Genomic DNA, 20,213 nt, shown 5'->3' on the forward strand with positions numbered 1-20,213 from the left:
CACGTGTGGATGTGACACGTGGTCCATAAATCCCAGGCCAATTCAGAAGATTCAGGCAACTCAAAGAAGTATGGAGAGATGCATGCTGGGTATTACCTGAAGACACAGGAAACAGAATGAATGGGTTCGAAACTAAGCAAAAAGTCTGTGACCTCATCACAGGGGTGAAGAAATTAAAATGGCGGTGAGCCGGACATATCCCGAAAAGAAATACGCATCGTTGGACAAAGATGGTAGGCCTACTCGACTGGATTCCAAGGGAAACGAAAAGATCGAAACGACGTCCAAGTGATATAGGAGGACAAAATAAAATAAACTGTTGGAGCCAGGGTGGCCACCTTCCATTGAAGGCTAACCCGGAGACTTTTTGCCATTAACATTTTTACATTTATTTATCTAACCTGTGGCGGCATCTCCCCCTGCAAGATTTAGTCAGCATGAATCCGTGATTTCAAATGGTGCACGTTGTCATGACAACATGACATCATGGCAACGGAATGCCGCATGACGTCACATAGCGTTCCTGTGGTCATGGCAACGAGTGTGCCGTGACGTCACGTAGCGTCCCGTTGTTATGGCAACATGGCGTCATTTGATGTTGCGCAGCCATGTTGGCGGGATTTGCAGCGGGAGATGCCGCCGGGAGATTTTTCAGTTAAACCCATAGCCCGGATAAGTGTCCGAGACCCGGAGTCTCCGGTCAAACTCGGAGTGCTGGCAACCCTGGTTGGAGCAACATGAAGAAGAAAGGGTTATAACCACAGTACCTGGAAGACCATCGGAGAGGACTCAATCCAGCAGTGGATTGACAAGGGCTGAATATGATAGATATACTGTATATATATATATATAGATATAAATATATATATTTCTGGGTCCTGTAAAAATGGCAACCAGTGTAACTCTTGCGAGAACTGTCTAGGTAATCAGTCCTTGTTCACCACAACCTATCGCTGCTGCATTCTTAAAGCAGAAGTCCAACCACAATTTTATGGGGAACATATCAAATAAAATAATCTCCTTTTAACAGATATTTGTTCCCAAAATGGTGCATGAGCTTTGCCTGAATGGGTTGCATGCTCCAGACTTTCCTAATGCAGGCTTGGCTGTACAAGGTTCGTAATGCAGCAGGTTGAAGCTAATGTTAAAATCCAGTCTAAAAAGGGATTGCAATGTAATAACGGACAGACGCCGTGTTATTAGCGTGTAACTCTGAGTGAGAATATCCGCGGGTTACACACTGTGTGAGGTTGGATTATCTCTGTGATATGTGAGGCCGCTGAGTTCCCTGTCCGTGCTGCACACCGCACAGCGCAGCCTGTCACCACAATCTCATTGTGTGTGTGTGTGTCATTTGTAAAGCAGAGGGCCCGGGCGGCCGGGCCCCCCCTGACTCACGGGGCCCGGGACGCCAGTACCTTTTGTCCCCCCCTGTTGGTGGCCCGGGGACAGAGCACCGAGGGTTTGTTAAAGGTGCCGTATTAGGGGGGCTACAAGGTGTTGGAGGGGGCAGGAATTCGGCTTTAAATACTTCTATGAAGTTACTGCCCTGCTGCAGCTGAACCCCCTGTTTTGCTGCAGAGAGCTGCTCAGCCCTCCAGCTGCACAGCAATCATTAAACGGCCCCCAAAGGTCTATAAAGTTGGGGGAACATATGTCCCAGATTAACTGGGAGGCTCGGGAAAGGGAAAACCTGTGAAAAGCGAGCAATGTGAGACAGAGAGGAGAGGAAGCTGAGGGCGGAGAGGAGGGGAGAGAGGAGGGGAGAGAGGAGGGGAGAGAGGACCGCACTAATGTGCAGATTGAAAAATCCACTTTATTAGAACTGACATCCCCAGAAGGATCGCAGGGGAATTGCAAATCCAACTTCTGGCATTCCCGATAATAATAATAATAATAATGTCTGGGGAGCCCGGCTGTAAGTGCAGCCGGACAGGGCGGAGGGGCGGGTCTGGTTAACCCGGTGGCTGCCAGACTGTAACGCACTCTGCACAGCAAAATAATAACCTGGGCGGCCCAGCTACGCAGTGTCGGCACCTCTGGCAGCCACGGGGTTAATCCAGAGGGTTACAGCTCCAAGGTGCTGGCGGCAGGTCGCGGGCCCCCACCCACTGTGAGAACCTGTCAGAAAGACAGAGGTTATTCTATTATATAACAAAGGGACCGGGCGAAGCCCCCAGCGTCCTGATCTGGGACCCTCCATGCAGATCTTTTTTGATATATTTGGGGGGGGGGGGGAGTGCGAGGGGGGGGTCACAGTTTAATGAGTGAGGAGCAGTATAGGAAGGTCAGACCCTGTGTATAAAGCCCCCTACCCCGCTGCTGTATTCATACACAGGCACACACAGGTAAGGTATTAAAGAGCCGGGTACTGAAAGGATTTATTCTTCCATATCACGGTGTCCGACCCTACTCTCCCTTACATTAGCTGGTGTGTATATTTATAAGGACCCTACAGGATGGCCCTATAGAGCCGCGAGCACCGGGAAGGATATCCCAGTACATCTAGTCTGAAGGAGTGATTAGAGACATCACAGGGGGGAGCGGGGCTCTGTGTGAGGTGTGTGCTTGGGGGGGGACAGTCCTGCACACGGGGGAGCGGGGCTCTGTGTGAGGCGTGTGCTTGGGGGGGGACAGTCCTGCACACAGGGGGGAGCGGGGCTCTGTGTGAGGCGTGTGCTTGGGGGGGGACAGTCCTGCACACAGGGGGGAGCGGGGCTCTGTGTGAGGCGTGTGCTTGGGGGGGGGGGCAGTCCTGCACACAGGGGGGAGTGGGGCTCTGTGTGGGGCGTGTGCTTGGGGGGGGACAGTCCTGCACACAGGGGGGAGCGGGGCTCTGTGTGAGGCATGTGCTTGGGGGGGGACAGTCATGCACACAGGGGGGAGCGGGGCTCTGTGTGAGGCGTGTGCTTCGGGGGGGACAGTCCTGCACACAGGGGGGAGCGGGGCTCGGTGTGGGGCGTGTGCTTGGGGGGGGGACAGTCCTGCACACAGGGGGGAGCGGGGCTCTGTGTGAGGTGTGTGCTTGGGGGGGGACAGTCCTGCATAGAGGGGGGAGCGGGGCTCGGTGTGCGGCGTGTGCTTGGGGGGGGGACAGTCCTGCACACAGGGGGGAGCACTGCTCTGTGTGGGGCGTGTGCTTGGGGGGGGCAGTCCTGCACACAGGGGGGAGCGGGGTTCTGTGTGAGGCATGTGCTTGGGGGGGGGGGGGGACAGTCCTGCACACGGGGGAGCGGGGCTCTGTGTGAGGCGTGTGCTTGGGGGGGGGGGGGGGACAGTCCTGCACACAGGAGGGAGCGTGGCTCTGTGTTGGGTGTGTGGGCTTTGGGGGTACAGTCCTGCACACATGGGGGAGTGCGGATCTGTGTTGGGTGTGTGTGCTTTGGGGGGACAGTCCTGCACACAGGGGGGAGCGCGGCTCTGTGTTGGGTGTGTGCTTGGGGGGGGCCTTTGGGGGGACAGTCCTGCACACAGGGGGGAGTACGGATCTGTGTTGGGTATGTGTGCTTTGGGGGGACAGTCCTGCACACAGGGGGGAGCGCAGCTCTGTGTTGGGTGTGTGCTTGGGGGGGCTTTGGGGGGACAGTCCTGCACACAGGGCGGAGTGCGTATCTGTGTTGGGTGTGTGCTTGGGGGGGGGAAGTGGGTGGGACAGTCGTGCACACAGGGGGGAGTGCGGATCTGTGTTGGGTGTGTGCATGGGGGGGGGGGAAGTGGGTGGGACAGTCGTGCTCAGGACATTTCTTCAATCTGAAAGCCACAATATTACTGATCACAACTTTAGTAAAAGGCAAAAGTAGAAGCTGATGTTGGACTGTCGGGTCAGTGATGATGTTTGGGGCGAGTGACGATGTTTGGGGCGAGTGACGATGCTTGGGACGAGTGACGATGTTTGAGGCGAGTGACGATGTTTGAGGCGAGTGACGATGCTTGGGGCGAGTGACGATGCTTGGGACGAGTGACGATGCTTGGGACGAGTGACGATGTTTGGGGCGAGTGACGATGTTTGAGGCGAGTGACGATGTTTGAGGCGAGTGACGATGCTTGGGGCGAGTGACGATGTTTGAGGCGAGTGACGATGCTTGGGGCGAGTGACGATGTTTGAGGCGAGTGACGATGCTTGGGGCGAGTGACGATGCTTGGGGCGAGTGACGATGTTTGAGGCGAGTTACGATGTTTGGGGCGAGTGCTTACAGCAGTTTTTGATGACGCAATTTCTGCAATATGCTTGTCATGTCATTTGACATATTTGAGTAGAACAGAGATCAGACATTCAGATCCCATTCATGTGTCAGATTTATGGAATTAAAGGTTTAACAGGAACAAGGTGCTCCCCTAAAGTGAGAGAGAGAGTGCAGTATATATAGGTTTCAGCTGCCCCCAGAGCCTCACAATAAGGAGAAATCAAATGTATCCTTCTCTGCATTTTTTTGATGTCACCACGCATTCACAAATGACCTTCAGACTTAGTTATTACAGTAATTACTTTCATATGGTTTATTATCTTGTTGTTTAATATTTATTTTGATATTCATGGTTTTCATAACTTTTTAGCATTTTTGTCTGTGTTTAACTTTTTTCAGAACATATACATTTCCTGATGTTTGGAGAGCTGCTGGATACACAATCTCTGCAACGTCCAAATCTCTGCATGCGGATTGTGTATTTGATGATATTCTGACGTACATTACCTCTATGGAAAATTAAATTAAATATATATATATTTTTTTTTTAAAGGAAACCCAGCATATATTTACCAAAAATCAAGAAGACTAAAAAGAGCTGACAGAATTATTAGAACATCGCTCTGTTCACCACAAACCGCCCAAAACAGGAGCCTGGAAATTCATGGAAGTTTTCCGCACAGGGAAAGTCAGAGATCAGTATTAAACTATATTAGTTACAGCAGATAAAATACCGCTTGTGAGCACATTCATATGTCTCAGATAGGTCTGCAACCTTGCCTCTCCCCATTATCTCTTAGCGTACCGTGCTTCCACTGCAGCAAGGGATTCTGGGTAATGGCATGCAAATGAGCACTCACAATGTGTCACCTATATTAGTTAGAAACACAATTCAAACGGAGTTATTTATACATTTCTCTTAATGGCTAATACTCATTCCAGGGTCAGACCGACCTCACATTATAGTGAGAGAGAGAAGTGCCTCCCCCCCCCCCCGAACGAGCACAATGTTAGCACAGGCAGACGTTAGCCGGCCTGTGTCTGTTGCATTGTGTTTGATGGGAATTACATCTGCATTTAGCCGCACTCCTTGCTGATTATAACAAGGAGGCAGAAATGTATGAAGGGGATGAGATTTGATCCCAAACTCATTTGTGTGAATGTCTAACAGCGGCCAATATATCACACGAGTGAATCTTGTTCCTAGCATGTTACACAGATCTCTGCAGAGGCTAATGCTGAATAACCCTGGCACATTTATTTCGGCACATTTATTTCATATACATTAAAGGAAAACTTCTATTACTGTATATTACTGCTATTATAACTCCTCCTATTGTTCAAAATGTCCGCTCCCTATAACTCCTAATACTCCATATAACCGCTCCCTATATCTCCTCCTATTGCCCCATAGAACCGCTCCCTATAACTCCACCTATTGCTCCATATAACCTCTCCCTTTAACTCCTCCTATTACCCCATATAACCGCTCCCTATAACTCCTCCTATTGCTCCATATAGCCCTTCCCTATAACTCCTCCTAATAATCCATATAATCGCTTCCTATAACTCCTCCCATTGCTCCTTATAACCTCTCATAACTCCTCCATTTGCTGCATATAACCGCTCCCTACAACTCCTCCTATTGCCCCATATAACAGCTCTCTGTATCTCCTTCTATTACTCCATATAACCCCTCCCTATAACTCCTAGTACTCCATATAACCTCTCCCTATAACTCCTCCTATTGCCCCATATAACCCCTCCCTATAACTCCTCCTATTGCCCCATATAACCCCTCCCTATAACTCCTCTCTGGGTTTTCATCCAAATCGCTGAGCTCCTGTGCTTACCTGTCACTGGATTGTTATCGGCAGCCTTTAATCATTAAGCATCTTTACGGGATTTATGAGGATAATCACAGCGGTAGAGCAGTAATCCGTACACAGAGCACACAAGATAATAGTATTATCAGATAGCCAGGTTTGTTCTGGGTACAGAAGGCCTTTAATCTCGAATTGAAATTTCAGTCTGGGGGGGAGAAGGGGAATCCTGCTGGCTGTCCCTTTGTTTTATTTAAACTCTGCCCTCTCCCAAACCCTATGGCCCCTTACAAACTATTTTCCAAACCCATTACCCCTCTCCCAAACTCTCTACACCTCAACCAAACCCCCTGTCTTTCTCCCATACCCTCTTCCCCAAACTCTCTGCCCTCTCCCAAATCCTCAGCCCCCTCACAAACTGTCTCCCAAACCCTCTACCCCCTACCCCTCCACCAATACCCTGCCTTTTCCCAAACCCTCTTCCCCCAAACTCTCTACCCTCTTCCAAACTCCCTGCCCCTCCACCAATACCCTGCCTTTTCCCAAACCCTCTGCCCCCAAACCCTCTACCCTCTTCCAAACTATCTGTACCTCCACCAATACCCCTGCTCTTTCCCAAACCCTCTACCCCTTCAAACTCTCTGCCCTTCTTCAAAACCCTCTATTCTCAAACTCTCTGCCCATCTCCCTATGCCACCGACCTTCTTCCAGGGTGCCCTCCTCCAAATACAATGAAAGCACTCAGCAACACAACCCCTTATCTACCACTATTCACGTTTGATAGTTTCAATTCAAACTTCTAGAAGCCGTACTGTACATTAAAAAGTTGTTGCAGGGTGTGATGCCATTTAATGGGCCCCGTGAGAGTTCTTGATAGATTAAAATATAGTGTGTAGAACTTTCCAAACCTCACAAGTCTCTTCTTCACATGTACAGAGCTTTCCAAACTTTACAGGTCTCCTCTCCATGTGTACAGAGCTTCCCAAACCTCACAGGTCTCCTCTCCATGTGTACAGAGCTTCCCAGACCACACAGCTCTCTTCTTCACATGTACAGAGCTTTCCAAACCTCACAAGTCTCCTCTTCAGGTATACAGAGCTTTCCAAAACGATTTTTCATTCGTCTATGAAGAACTCTCATCTCAGTATAATAAACTGTACCAAACCTACAACAAATCTACACTTTATAGTTTGTTTTAAATTTCATTTAGACCGAAAAGTCTAACTGTGGGCAGCACAGGTACACATATCATGGCTGGTGGTATCCAGTATCTCACAATGTTAAAGTGCTTCCAATGCTGAAGTGACCAGGTTGAGCTATAAACCGATTTTTAAATCAATCTCATTCCTAGAGCCGCTGGAAATAAGGTTTTAGATCAGTATTTCCCAGAAAGGTTTCTGAGGATCTGACAGAGAGAGTGTGAGTGTGGGTGTATATATATATATATATATATCTATATATATATATATATATATAGATATATATATATATATATATCTATATATATATATATATATATATATATATATATAGAATAGTAGTTTTGGGCCATTTCTTATGTTATACAGCAGGACAAAGAACCTTATGCACCCCTAAAACATGATCTGCAACATACTATACAAATCAGTCCTAAGTATGACTGCACAATTCCAACCAGTCGAGCCCCCTACATCCCCCTCCTGTGGGGAGAGTGTCCCCTGTTAGATATTATTGGGGGTGAGAGGGCAATGGGGAGGGGTGCCATAGGTACAGGTGTGCTGGTGTTCTGCAGAAGACACTTGTGGAAGGCTGTTAGTGTATGAAGATACTAAGTATCATTTTAGAGGGCAGCTTCGTTATTTACAAGACAGATTCAACTTTGACCTCCAAACAAGCTAGTTGATTATTAAAGCGCTGGCTGGGTGTCCTACTGGTAGATTATAGATGTGTGCATTATAGATAGAAGCATGGCCATTTGCTGCCCCACATAGCTTGCAGTCACATGGTTGGCACTGAGGGTAACACATTTAATGCCATGTCACCTTATTCATAGATAACAATACATGTACAGTGTACAATGCAAACACTGCTGAGAGTGAATCCAGGGGTAGGAAGCAGACCTCCATACACACAGTGAGACAAGGGAATCCCTGCCTTAAAGGATCAGGGTAGTGGGAGACACACAGAGACAGTGGGATGATCCGTGGGTTTAATACAGGCGTGGTATATTGGTTAAGGTAGTGATCCTAAATCCACATTCCAACTATCTGTAATCCCTGTACCTCAGTTACCCCCAGTAATTGTGTCCTGCTCACAGGAAGATGCATGTCCTGTAGCTTCCCACCCCAGTTGTGGCTGCATGAGTCACGCGTTATAAAGGTGCAGTGCTTTGCAGTGGCATGTTCTATTTCTATACCGTATATTATATTATTATTATTATTATTATTATTATTATTATTATTATTAGTGTGCTAGCGCCTATCCGGCACTGGGAAGGTTAACTGTCAGAGGACAGCACTAGAAATAGTTAGGAGAGGGGGGGTCAGACAGGACTTGTGTGTGAGGTGAGGGGGCAGAGGCGCCCCAGATACATTACAAGCCCAGCACCCCCATACAGCACTGAGGGGGTTAAATAATATGTGGGATAACATTCTTAACTGAATTAAGTGTCTTTTTTTCTATAAAGCAAAAACAATAAATCAGCAAAAGTCTAATAATAATAATAATAATATTAGCATATACAATGCTAATAATAATGTCTGCACAGTTGAGTCCTAACATTGCAGACATACAGGCGCCTTGGGAAGGGTCTTACCTGCATGTTTTACACCCCTGGGTGTCCTTTGGGTTGGAGTGTGTGGCTGGTCCCCCTGTCCACCTGTAGCGTCCCGGCTCTGCCAATAATCCCGCAGCTTCCTCTTGCCCCTGCCCACCCTCTTCTTGCCTCTGCCCCCCCCCCCCCTCTTCTTATCCCTGCACCCCCTCTTCCTGCCCCTTGCTGAGGGGCTGGGTGGATGTCACTTGTTAAGGTGCAGGGAGGTGGCTGTTCCTGTGCCGCCTGTCACTGCTCTCCGGAGCACCCCACACGTGTCATTCAGAGATCCCAGAACACGTGGATTTCCCCTCTCCCGGGGGTGTTTGCAGGGCACTGGCGCCCCTCTTCTTGGGAATATATTTCACTTTCGGGGGTTGGCGACCCCTGCACCCCAATATGACAAACTCCCCAAATCCTGGGATCTTCAATCAGGCAGAGTCACAGCTCCCTGAGTGACTGTCCTGTAGAAATGTCACACTCCTTAGGTGACTGTCCTGTAGAGATGTCACACTCCTTAGGTGACTGTCCTGTAGATGTCACACTCCTTAGGTGACTGTCCTGTAGAGATGTCACACTCCTTAGGTGACTGTCCTGTAGAGATGTCACAGTCCTTAGGTGACTGTCCTGAATATGTCACACTCCTTAGGTGACTGTCCTGAATATGTCACACTCCTTAGGTGACTGTCCTGTAGATGTCACACTCCTTAGGTGACTGTCCTGTAGATGTCACACTCCTTAGTGACTGTCCTGTAGATGTCACACTCTGTAAGTGACTGTTCTGTAGATGTCACACTTCTTAGGGTGACTGTCCCGCTCCTTAAGGGTCCCTATGGGCACAGGTCACCGTGTCCTGCCTTCTGTGTCCCTGGCTCTGGTCCCCTGGTAGTTTATATGAAACCCCTGTCCCTGACTGTGGCCCTTGGGTGTCTGTGTGGCCCCTGGCTCTTTCCCTGTGTGGCCCCTGGCTCTCTCTCCCTCTGCTTGTCCCGGTGTGAGAGCTGCAGCTCGGAGTGATGAGGACTCAGGGGCCGGGACACGGGGCTGAGAGAGCCGCCTCCCTCCTCACCTCCCCCCCGCCCCACAGAGCAGAGACACCGCCCCCAACATGAGAGGGAAAGGGGGAGAGGGAGAAATCGACATGGGGGAGAGGAGGGGAAATACGGGGAGTTAGAGGATGGGGAGAGAGAGTGGAGGGGGGATGGGAGAGAGAGTGGAGGGGGGATGGGAGAGAGAGTGGAGGGGGGATGGGAGAGAGAGTGGAGGGGGGATGGGGGAGAGAGTGGAGGGGGGATGGGGGAGAGAGTGGAGGGGGGATGGGGGAGAGAGTGGGAGGGGGGATGGGGGAGAGAGAGGGAGGGGGGATGGGGGAGAGAGAGGGAGGGGGGAGGGGGGATGGGGGAGAGAGAGGGAGGGGGATGGGGGAGAGAGAGGGAGGGGGATGGGGAGGGAGGGGGGATGGGGGAGAGAGAGGGAGGGGGGATGGGGGAGAGAGGGAGGGGGGATGGGGGAGAGAGGGAGGGGGGATGGGGAGAGAGGGAGGGGGGATGGGGGAGAGAGGGAGGGGGGATGGGGGAGAGAAGGTGGGGAGATGGGGGAGAGAAGGTGGGGGGAGGGGGGAGAGAAGGTGTGGGGAGGGGGGGAGAGAAGGTGTGGGGAGGGGGGAGAGAAGGTGTGGGGAGGGGGGAGAGAAGGTGGGGGGAGGGGAGGGAGGGGGAGAAGGTGGGGGGAGGGGAGGGGGAGAAGGTGGGGGGATGGGGGAGAGAAGGTGGGGTAGGGAGAGGGAGGGGGGATGGGGGAGGGAGGGGGGATGGGGGAGAGAGAGGGGGGGGAAGGGGGAAGGGGAAGAGAGAGGGGGAAGGGGAGAGAGAGGGGGGAGGGGGAGAGAGAAGGGGGGGTCATATGGGGAGTTAGTGGTTGGGAGAGAGAGAGGAGGGGGAAGAGAGAGGGGAGGGAGAGAAGGAGGGACGAGGGAGGGAAGGTGGGAAGGGGGGGGCAGAGAGGGAAGGGGGGGCAGAGAGAGGGAGGGTGCGGGATTGGGATGGGGAGAGAGAAGGGGAAGGGGGAGAGAGAAGGGGGAGGGGAGAGAGAAGGGGGAGGGGGACATACGGGGAGTTAGAGGATGGGGCGGGAGAGGGATGGGGGATGGGGGAGAGAGAAGGGGAAGGGGGAGAGAGATGGGGAGGGAAGGGTGGAGGGGTGGAAGGGAGGGGAGAGGAAAAGAGAGAGTGGGAGGGGAAGAGGGAGGGGTCTAGGGGGAGGGAGGATAGGCGGCAGGGGTGGGAGAGAGGGGAAGGGGGGGAGAGAGAGGAGGAGGGGGACAAAGATGGATGGAGAGAGGGGTAGGGGGAAGGGGAGGGAAGGGAGAAAGGGGAAGAAGGGAAGAGAGAGGGAGAAGGAGAGAGGTTAGGGAGGGAGGAGGCGTTAGAGAGAGTGAAGATTGGTGTGATAAAGGGGGAAAGGGAGAAAGATAGAGGGGGTCAAGAGAAAAAAAGGCGGGAGAGAGGAAGCAAAAGAGGGGGGAAGGCAAGAGATAGAGATGGGGGTGTGAGGGAAGGACAGAGTGAGGGAGAAATGAAGAAAGAGATACAGTATATAGAAAGATATTAAGAGGTGACGGAGGGAGAAAAGTGATAGTGAGTAGGGGGTGAGAGCAAGAAAGAGGGGGAGAGAGAGAGAGAGAGAGAGAGAGAGAGAGAGAGAGAGAGAGAGAGAGAGAGAGAGAGAGAGAGAGAGAGAGAGAGAGAGAGAGAGAGATGGAAGAGGGAGATGGAAGAGGGAGAAAGAAAGAAAAAGAAAGGGGACGTGTGTGTGTTGGTGGTGTGGGGGGGCTTAGTGTTGGTGTATGAGTGTTGCTGCTGTGTGTCTGTGTGCATGTTGGTGGTAAGCATGCGTTGGTGGTGTATGAGTGTATTTGGGGGTGTGTGTCAAGGTGTGTCAGGGTGTGAGGTATTGCAGCAATTTAGGCTAATTTTTAAAGTGAACAATTTTGTCATTTGATTCACACACAGAACCTTCAGTCAGGTGCAGGCGCACTCCCTGTGTGACAGAGCTCGGGAAGAGGAAACACGCACATGTACACACGTACACCCACTCATGTACACATACACGTGCAAAAACACATACACGTGCATGTGCAGACACATACAAGAACTTCACTCAGTTACAGGAGCTTCCCCTGTGTAAAAACCACCAGACAGCGCTTAAAGCAGTGATCCCCAACCAGGGCTCCGTGGAACACTGGGGCTCCTCGAAGCAGTCTCAGGGGTTCCTCCTACGGACCACAGACTCCCCCCCCCTGGGGTTGGGGTTTTTTGGTATGTATTTTGTAGGGTGGATTGAGTGAGAGTGTGGTAATTGACGGAACGTAGGGGCAAGTGAGAGAAGAGAGGGGGGCAGGAGGGAGGGAACGAGGAAAAGAGGGAGCGAGTGAGGAAAAGAGGGAGTAAGAGTGAGACGCAAGGGATAAATACATGCGAGGCGGGAGGGGGGGAGAGAAATACAGGGGTAGATTGTGGGAAATAGAGGTGGCTCGTGAGGTGTGAAATTTTGTGACTGACCCCTGTCGAACCTAATATGTGTCAGCCAGATAGGGGTTCCCCGAGATTTGTCAAAATACTTCACGGGTTCCTCCAAACAAAAAAAGGTTGGAAATCACTGGCGATACCTGCTCACATACATGTATACATATATACATATATATATATATATATATATATATATATATATATATATATATATAGCAACTGTAAATATTACTGTATGTTCATTTGCATGTCTTAGACAGGTCTGCAACCCTGTCTTTCCCCATTGTCATCCAGCATCCAGCACTTCCACTGCAGCAAGGGATTCTGGGAAATGACATGCATGACAATGCAATGACATGTTTCAACCTTGATGGGTATCATCAGTGTGAGGCTGGTCTTAATGGCAAGAGGATACCCATCAAGGTTGAAACATGTATGTGAGTAGGTCTAATGGCTTTGCATCTCATCCCAGCCTCTGATCTCATCCCAGCCTCTGATTAAAAGCTGTGTTTAAAACAGCATGCATTGGCTTGATGGATTGGCTTGTGTAATACGAGCTTTGAGACAAAAGTTGGCACTGAGTGCTCATTTGCATGTCATTTCCCAGAATCCCTTGCTGCAGTGGAAGTGCTGGATGCTGGGTGACAATGGGGGAAAAGACAGGGTTGCAGACCTTGGGTCTAAGACATGCAAATGAACATACAGTAATATTTACAGTTGCTTTATGCTTTACTGTGGAGGGTTTTTTGTCACTTTTTTTACCCACCATAACCTTAATGACAGTATATATATATATATATATATACATACATACATACATATATACATGCATATACATATATACACACAAACATGCACAAGTTCATAAATGTGCAGTCTCACATATGCAGACGTACACACATACACAAACATGAACAATACACACACATACACATGGTTATGTTCTGTGACACGCTTCAGCATTGTGCGGTTTGTAAATGTATAGCAAAACGAGTGTGTTTCACAGTATGATGCACACACACGTTTTGGTTTCACATGGCCCATGTACAATTTATTGATTTATTCATATACACACATTGGTGATACAGACATACACTCACAAGTCACACTTCTCCACACAAATGTCAAATTCCCTGCTGAAAAAAAAATGACATTCTAAAGTGAGTGACACTCAGACGCATACATACAACACAGACACACAGACACACAGACACACTTACACACATACTTGTGCATCAGTAGCTGTGTATGTGCCCACATACTGTACACGAGTGGTTCCTTTCCAGGTAAAAAGAAGAACGTTTCCTCACCACACTGTACAACTTGGGGTCTGTTTCCCCAGTATTTTTACCTTCTCACCGACTTTTTAAACTAATGATGAAGAAAAGTTATGAGCACATTCACGTCTGAGCACACCCAACCCTGCCTTACCCCATAATCACAACGCATACCGTGCTTCCACTGCAGCGAGGGATTCTGGTAATACATACAAATGAGCACTCTCTGACTGCGTCACTTTTTTTTGCTTCTTATACATTTTAACATGGATGCCTATAAGCTTCTGCCTGCCGTATTGCACAGCCTGGCTTACAGAAGGGCAGAGGCCAGCAAACCTGCTCACAGACAGCTATTTCGACCTTTTGCCTCATCAGTGTGAGGCTGGTTATAGAGGCACTGCAATATAAAGCTGGTCCCGACGGCAGAAGGTCGTCTCACCTTTGCCCCTTTTACCATCTACCGCCCTCTCCCGTCTCACACCTTTGTCACTGATCTCTCCCTACCTAAGAAACGCTCTTCCACTCAATATTCCTCCAGCACCTTCACTTCCCACATCCAAATCCCAGCTGCAAAATCCACCTCCTAAAAGAAGCACCGTATGACGTTTTCTGCGCCTCTGCTATGACCTCCGGATGCCCTTGACCTCCGGATGCCTCTTGACCTCCCTGACGGCAAATTTCACTCCTCCTGTGTCTGTAAGCTTCCCAACATACCACTTAGATTGTAAGCTCTTTGGGGCAGGGTCTCGGGTTATGTTGCAATTTACCCGTCGCGCTTACTACTCCCTTTGTTTGTACTTTCTTTGCCTTGTATTGTCACTTGTAAGGCGCTGCGCACATTGTATAAATAAAACTGTACATGCGCACATACAAACCAGTGCACAAGTAAGTTACGGTGAGCGAGAAAGTGACAAAAAAACATCCAACGTCTGAGTGTGTTTTGGTTGCTGAACATTGAGCCAGAAACCTAAATGAATCTGGCTGCCAATGTGCTCCCACTTAGTAATGTTACTTGACCTTAAAGAACCGACTCTGAGAAGGGTGGGATGAGTGGTCTCCCAGGTCTTCCTCTTGCGTTCGCGCATGGAGTGAGATCTCCAATAGTACCAACATTCACTGCATGTTTCTGTGCACTCAACTGGTTAACACAGGGGTGCACAAACTTTTTTGGCTGCACCCCCATGTGCCCCCCCTCCTTACCTCTCGCGGCGTCATTTGTCATGTGACGTCACGTGACCCGCGGCGTCATTTGATGTCACGTTACCATGGCAACCGTGATGTCACATGACCCCGCGGCATCATTTGATGTCGCGTTGCCATGGGAACGTGTCCTGGAGCCGGCTGAACCTCAGTAAGTAGATGTTGCAGCGGCCTCGTGCAGTCCCCTGGCATTTAATTTAAATGCCTGGGGGGAGAGCGCGGGACCTCTGCAACCGCCCGCGCCCCCCCCCCCTCCCCTCCCCAAAAAAATCTCACGCCCCCCCAGTTTGCCCACCACTGGGTTAACACATTAACACGGGATCCCAACTCCAGTCCTCAAGACCACCCCAACCAGTCAGCTTTTCAGGATATCCCTGCTTTGACTGAGCCACTGATGGAGCCACCTGTGCTGAAGCAGGGATATCCTGAAAACCTGACCTGTTGGGGGCTGTTGCAGACTGGAGTTGAGAACCCCCGCGTTAACACACCAGGTCCCTCTGGCAGCAAATGGGTTAAAACTGTTAATATAATTAGTGGATTCATCCTTTAATTATCCCATTATCTGTGATTTTATATATATCCCTTGCTGCAGTGGCAGTGCTGTGTGCTGGGTGATAATGGGGAAAGGCGGGGTTGCAGACCTGCCTAAGACATGCAGATGAGCATACAGTTGTATTACATTTGCATATATATATATATATATATATATATATATATATATATATATATATATATATATATATATATATACACAAATATAGCTGTATGCTCATCTGCATGTCTTAGGCAGGTCTGCAACCCCGCCTTTCCCCATCATCACCCAGCATACAGCACTTCCACTGCAGCAAGGGATTCTGGGAAATGACATGCAAATGAGCACACAGTGTCACTTTTTGCCTCAATAACCATTTTTAACATGGTTCCCTATAGGCTTATGCTTGCTGCATGGTCACAGCTTATATATATATATATATATATATATATGAGAACAAAAAGTGTAGCGCCAAAATAGTACTGCAATTATATATCTCTATTGGTGGACTATAGTGAATAATGAAGTAAGATTAAGTGTATATAGTGCTATAAATATATGCAAAAGTGGAAAATGCAAAAACAATTCACATATAACAATAGTATCTACTGAACTATATGATAGAACACAAACATCTTAAGTGGAAAAAAAAAAAAAAAAAAGTGCAAAAAAGTGCATAAATGAGAAAAAAAAATTGTGGTGTACTGCATCCAGTGTGGTTGCGGGCTATGCTATATTGGACGCACCACAAGACCTCTCTGCACCCGTTTCTTGGAGCACAGAAGGAGTGTCATAAAGGGATTGATTGTGAATAGTATTTCCCGACACTATAAAGCCATGCATAATCAGGACCCTAAATGTATGACAGTAATGGGCCTGGAATATATTTCGCCCTGTGCTCTGGGAAGCGATCGTTTCAAGATCCTGTGCAGACAGGAGACTTATTGGATCCACCAGTTGGGGACTCTTACCCCTGGAGGACTCAATGAGTGTCTGGATGCAAGTACACTAGTCTGATCTCCTGCTCTCTTGGACTCTCGTCGCTCTAACTGAGGGAGAACAGTCTTCCTGCCCTCTTCCCTCAGTTCTCTTTTTCCTCCACTCCCACATCCATAAGCAGTATATCCTCCTCCTACATTCCCTTTTCCCATTCCCCACTTTTTCTTTTCCCATCTCCCCTCCCACCCCAGTCCACACCTGGCCACCTCCATCCCTGGGCCATATCCATACAAATAATTGACATTAGTGTTTACATTTATTCATTTTAACCTTAATACAATTAAATACGAGATAATTTACATACACAAATAATATATAATTTTTGTTAATAGTCTCATGATTGTATTGTGGGATCCATGGATCTACCATTCTGCCATCCATTTAGTTTTTTTATTGTTTTCATTATATACATTTTTGATTTCAGTTTGTTTTTATTTATTTTTGATTTCAGTTTGTTTTTATTTATTTTTTATTTTTCATTTTTATTTTTATTATTATTATTATTTTTATTTTTATTATTATTATTTTTATTTTCATTTTCATATATATAAAATTATTTTTCATATATTTTTTATATTTATTATTTTTCATTCGTATTTTCATTTTTATATATTTTCATATTATTAGCCCTTGATACTCTTCCTCTCTCCTCTCCATGTTCATTGGATTTCTTTTTTTCTTGTCTCTGTGAAAATATATGTATATAAACATGTACCATTTTGATACACATTGGTGGATGTGCATTAGTATATTCATTTAAGAATAATCATCTGCGGAGTGTAAAAAGCCCATTGAAGTCATGAGGTAGCTCTTAGCCCATGTGTTGCACAAACACACATATATTATTTTACCAATTCATAATATGTGCAACATATATATATATATATATATATGTTTAATAGTTTGTCTTTGTCGAATCAATGGTTGCTCATTATGTGTGTGTACGTAATTTTATCCATTTATTTTTATATATGTATGATGTTCTGATAAGGATCTAGGGGTTCTCACTATATATATATTTCTTATTTCCTTTTTATTTTTATCTTTATTTTCTAGATTATATATTATTAGGTTATAATATGCTACCACCCCTTTATGTGTGTATTTTTCATGTGTGTAATCTTGGTTTAATAATATATTTTTGTATATAAAACATATATATATTATTTATATTATTTAATAGATAACAGAGGTCAATTTACTTTATTTCATTTTATCCTTCTGGTCCAGATCATCAAATTGAATCATTTTTAAGTATTTTATATAATATTAGTAATGAATTTGAGCATTGAGTGTGTTTTATATATATGTGCATTAGGTCTTTTAGATCCTTTCAACAATATGTGTTAATTCTTTCTGTATACTTTTGTCCATGATCTGCCATTTGTAGAGTCAGTCATTTAAATTATGAGCCTTAATGGGAGCAGTTTATCCAGTCACGCCCCACCTCACCAGCAGATTATGAGTTAAACAATTACCCTATTATGGGTTGCTAAGTGATGGACTGGCTATAAATGGGCAGGACTTCATCCCATACATCATCAGCCCTTTGAGAAAGTCGCCCAGTGGTGACGAAACGCGTCAGGGATACTGAGAGCGCAATTACGTCACGACGACGCTGCGCACGCGCACGAGGCGAAATCCAACGTGGGAACTATACGGCGGCCATTCGGAGTGGAGAGCTGAGTTTTCTGGACGGCAAACAGGCGGCAAACGGCACCCCAGGAATCGGGAGAGTGGTGACAACATTGGCAGTCCTGAAAGAGTCCACAGAGACGCTATTCCGCAGTAAAGAACCGGATGGTGGTGATATATTCACAAACTGCCTTTTTATCATTTTTATCTTGTGAGTGTGATTCTTCCCCCCCCCCCCCCCATTCCCTTCCCTTTTACAATAAATACACAGTGTTATGCTATGGGGCGTGCGCGCTCTCTCTTTTTCTGTTTTATATATATATATATATATATATATATAAATAAAAATAATCATAATCTTCAGCCCTTGTTGTCCCACTGCTGGTTGAAGGTAACCCAATGATCTCACAGGTTCTGCGGTAACAATCCTCTCTTCTCCACGTTGCTCGGATTTCATCCTCCCATCGTACTTCTGATATATATTAGTAGCATGATCCCTGCACGGGATGTAACGCGTGTGAACAGCGAGTCATACAACGTTAGGACAGAACAGCCTGTAATTGGGGAATTTAACAGCGGTTAAGAAGCTGTTCTAAATTGTCATCTTTAAAATGAATGTGTAGGATTCCCGGAGGGGGCGATGGGATGAACACAGCCCAGAGACTGGTCAGAATTGTGGAAAAGTAAAAAAAAAATTCAAAATGAGTGGAGACATGGAGTGGGACGGACAGATGGACACGTGCGAATGATATATATCTGTAAAAAGATTGTGTATGTACACGTACATATATAGATACAGTATATACAAGTGTTGTTACTGTTTATTTCACTTTTGTTACTGTTGTTTATCTGATAAGCTGATAAATGATTCAAAAAAAAGGATAGAAGTGGAAAAGTTGAGTGAAAGAGCGGAATATTTGGGGATTTCTCACGTCCCAGAGCTGATCCCAGACAGCTCAGTTTGTTTTTAGAGTCTTCAATGTAAATTACCTCCAATTACAGTGAAGCTGCCAGATGTATGTATTCTGTGTGTGTTTGCGTGTGAGCCTCGGAGTAACACAGAACACACTTATCGTGGGCAGGGTGACGGCTGGAAGCACCAGGTCTGCGGGATTAGCAGCCAGGAGCATAAATGACCCTATTTCTAAACCTGCACCCCCTATGAAAATCCAACAGTGTCGCTGGAGGCAGCAAGATGTCCTGAATTCTGCCTCCAGGACCCCTCCCCGTACTCCGCAGGACAACAGATACAGTGCAATAAAGATGTGCAGGCCCCACACATGGAGACCAATGGCAGTTAACCCCTTGCTTTCTCTCTTTTTCTTATTTGTGTATATGTAAAGCATGTGACAATGTATAAATTCTACATTCTTACCTCAGCCGACAATAGTTTGATGCTCCTGTTATAAATCTGTCAGAATCCTGATTGTGTGCCTAATTAAATGGCTGCTTCAGTCCATGTAACTCAGCAGCTACAATGTATCCTTATATAATTAAGGTAACATTATCTATTGGTACAGTTTGCAGCTCAAACTGCTGGGAACATTGGCAACAAATTATTAAAAACAGGAAAGTGTTGCAAATTTCTTGCACTGCTGGGGAGGTGGAGAGGTGAGGAGGTGGGTTAAAGTCTGCTATACAAATCAAAGGATGCTTTAAAACGCATTAGAAATAACATTGAGGTTTTATATATATATATATATATATATATATATATATATATATATATATATATATATATATATATATATATATAATCAGCCACAATTATCTAATACTACAAACAGCTTTATCTTTAAAAAAAAACAAAACAAAAAAAAAACATAAGATTTCACGTTTTGCTGCTTTAAAAAACAAACAAAAAAAAAACGGACAAGAAGTTTATTTTGGAAATGTTTCTAAATATTCCAACCTGTGGTCAAAGTGTAACGTTACTAGGGTGTCCTGGGTACCACTGCATTTTATGTATGTACGCCCCGCTTTCTGTTATTAATGTGTAAATATTGTATAAACTGGTTTAAATGGGTTAAACGTCTTAATGTTAAAACAGTTGTAGAATTTCTTGAACGTAGACACAGCACCAGTACTTTTGATAAGACACTTTCACCATTAATCACATCTGCACATCAGGGGGTTATACTAGTCTGAAACTAACCAGGACTGTCCCTTTGTGTAGAATGGGATAAATAAATTAGGAATAACAGTGGACAGCATAAAAGACTTGTTACAATCAACCAAACGATGT

General features: G+C 46.7%; 1 protein-coding gene across 1 annotated transcript in view; it reads right to left on the bottom strand.

Moving 5' to 3' along the window:
* WNT5B (Wnt family member 5B) overlaps window positions 1-9,844 on the bottom strand; it is a 155,680-nt gene extending 145,836 nt beyond the window's left edge. The window contains exon 1 of the mRNA XM_075602370.1: window positions 8,802-9,844. Coding sequence (XP_075458485.1) covers window positions 8,802-8,807 — 6 coding nt within the window. The 5' untranslated portion in view covers window positions 8,808-9,844. The remainder of the gene's footprint in view (window positions 1-8,801) is intronic.
* Window positions 9,845-20,213: the final 10,369 nt, after the last annotated feature.

Source organism: Ascaphus truei, chromosome 5, assembly GCF_040206685.1.
Source record: "Ascaphus truei isolate aAscTru1 chromosome 5, aAscTru1.hap1, whole genome shotgun sequence".
Classification (NCBI taxonomy): Eukaryota; Metazoa; Chordata; class Amphibia; order Anura; family Ascaphidae; genus Ascaphus; species Ascaphus truei.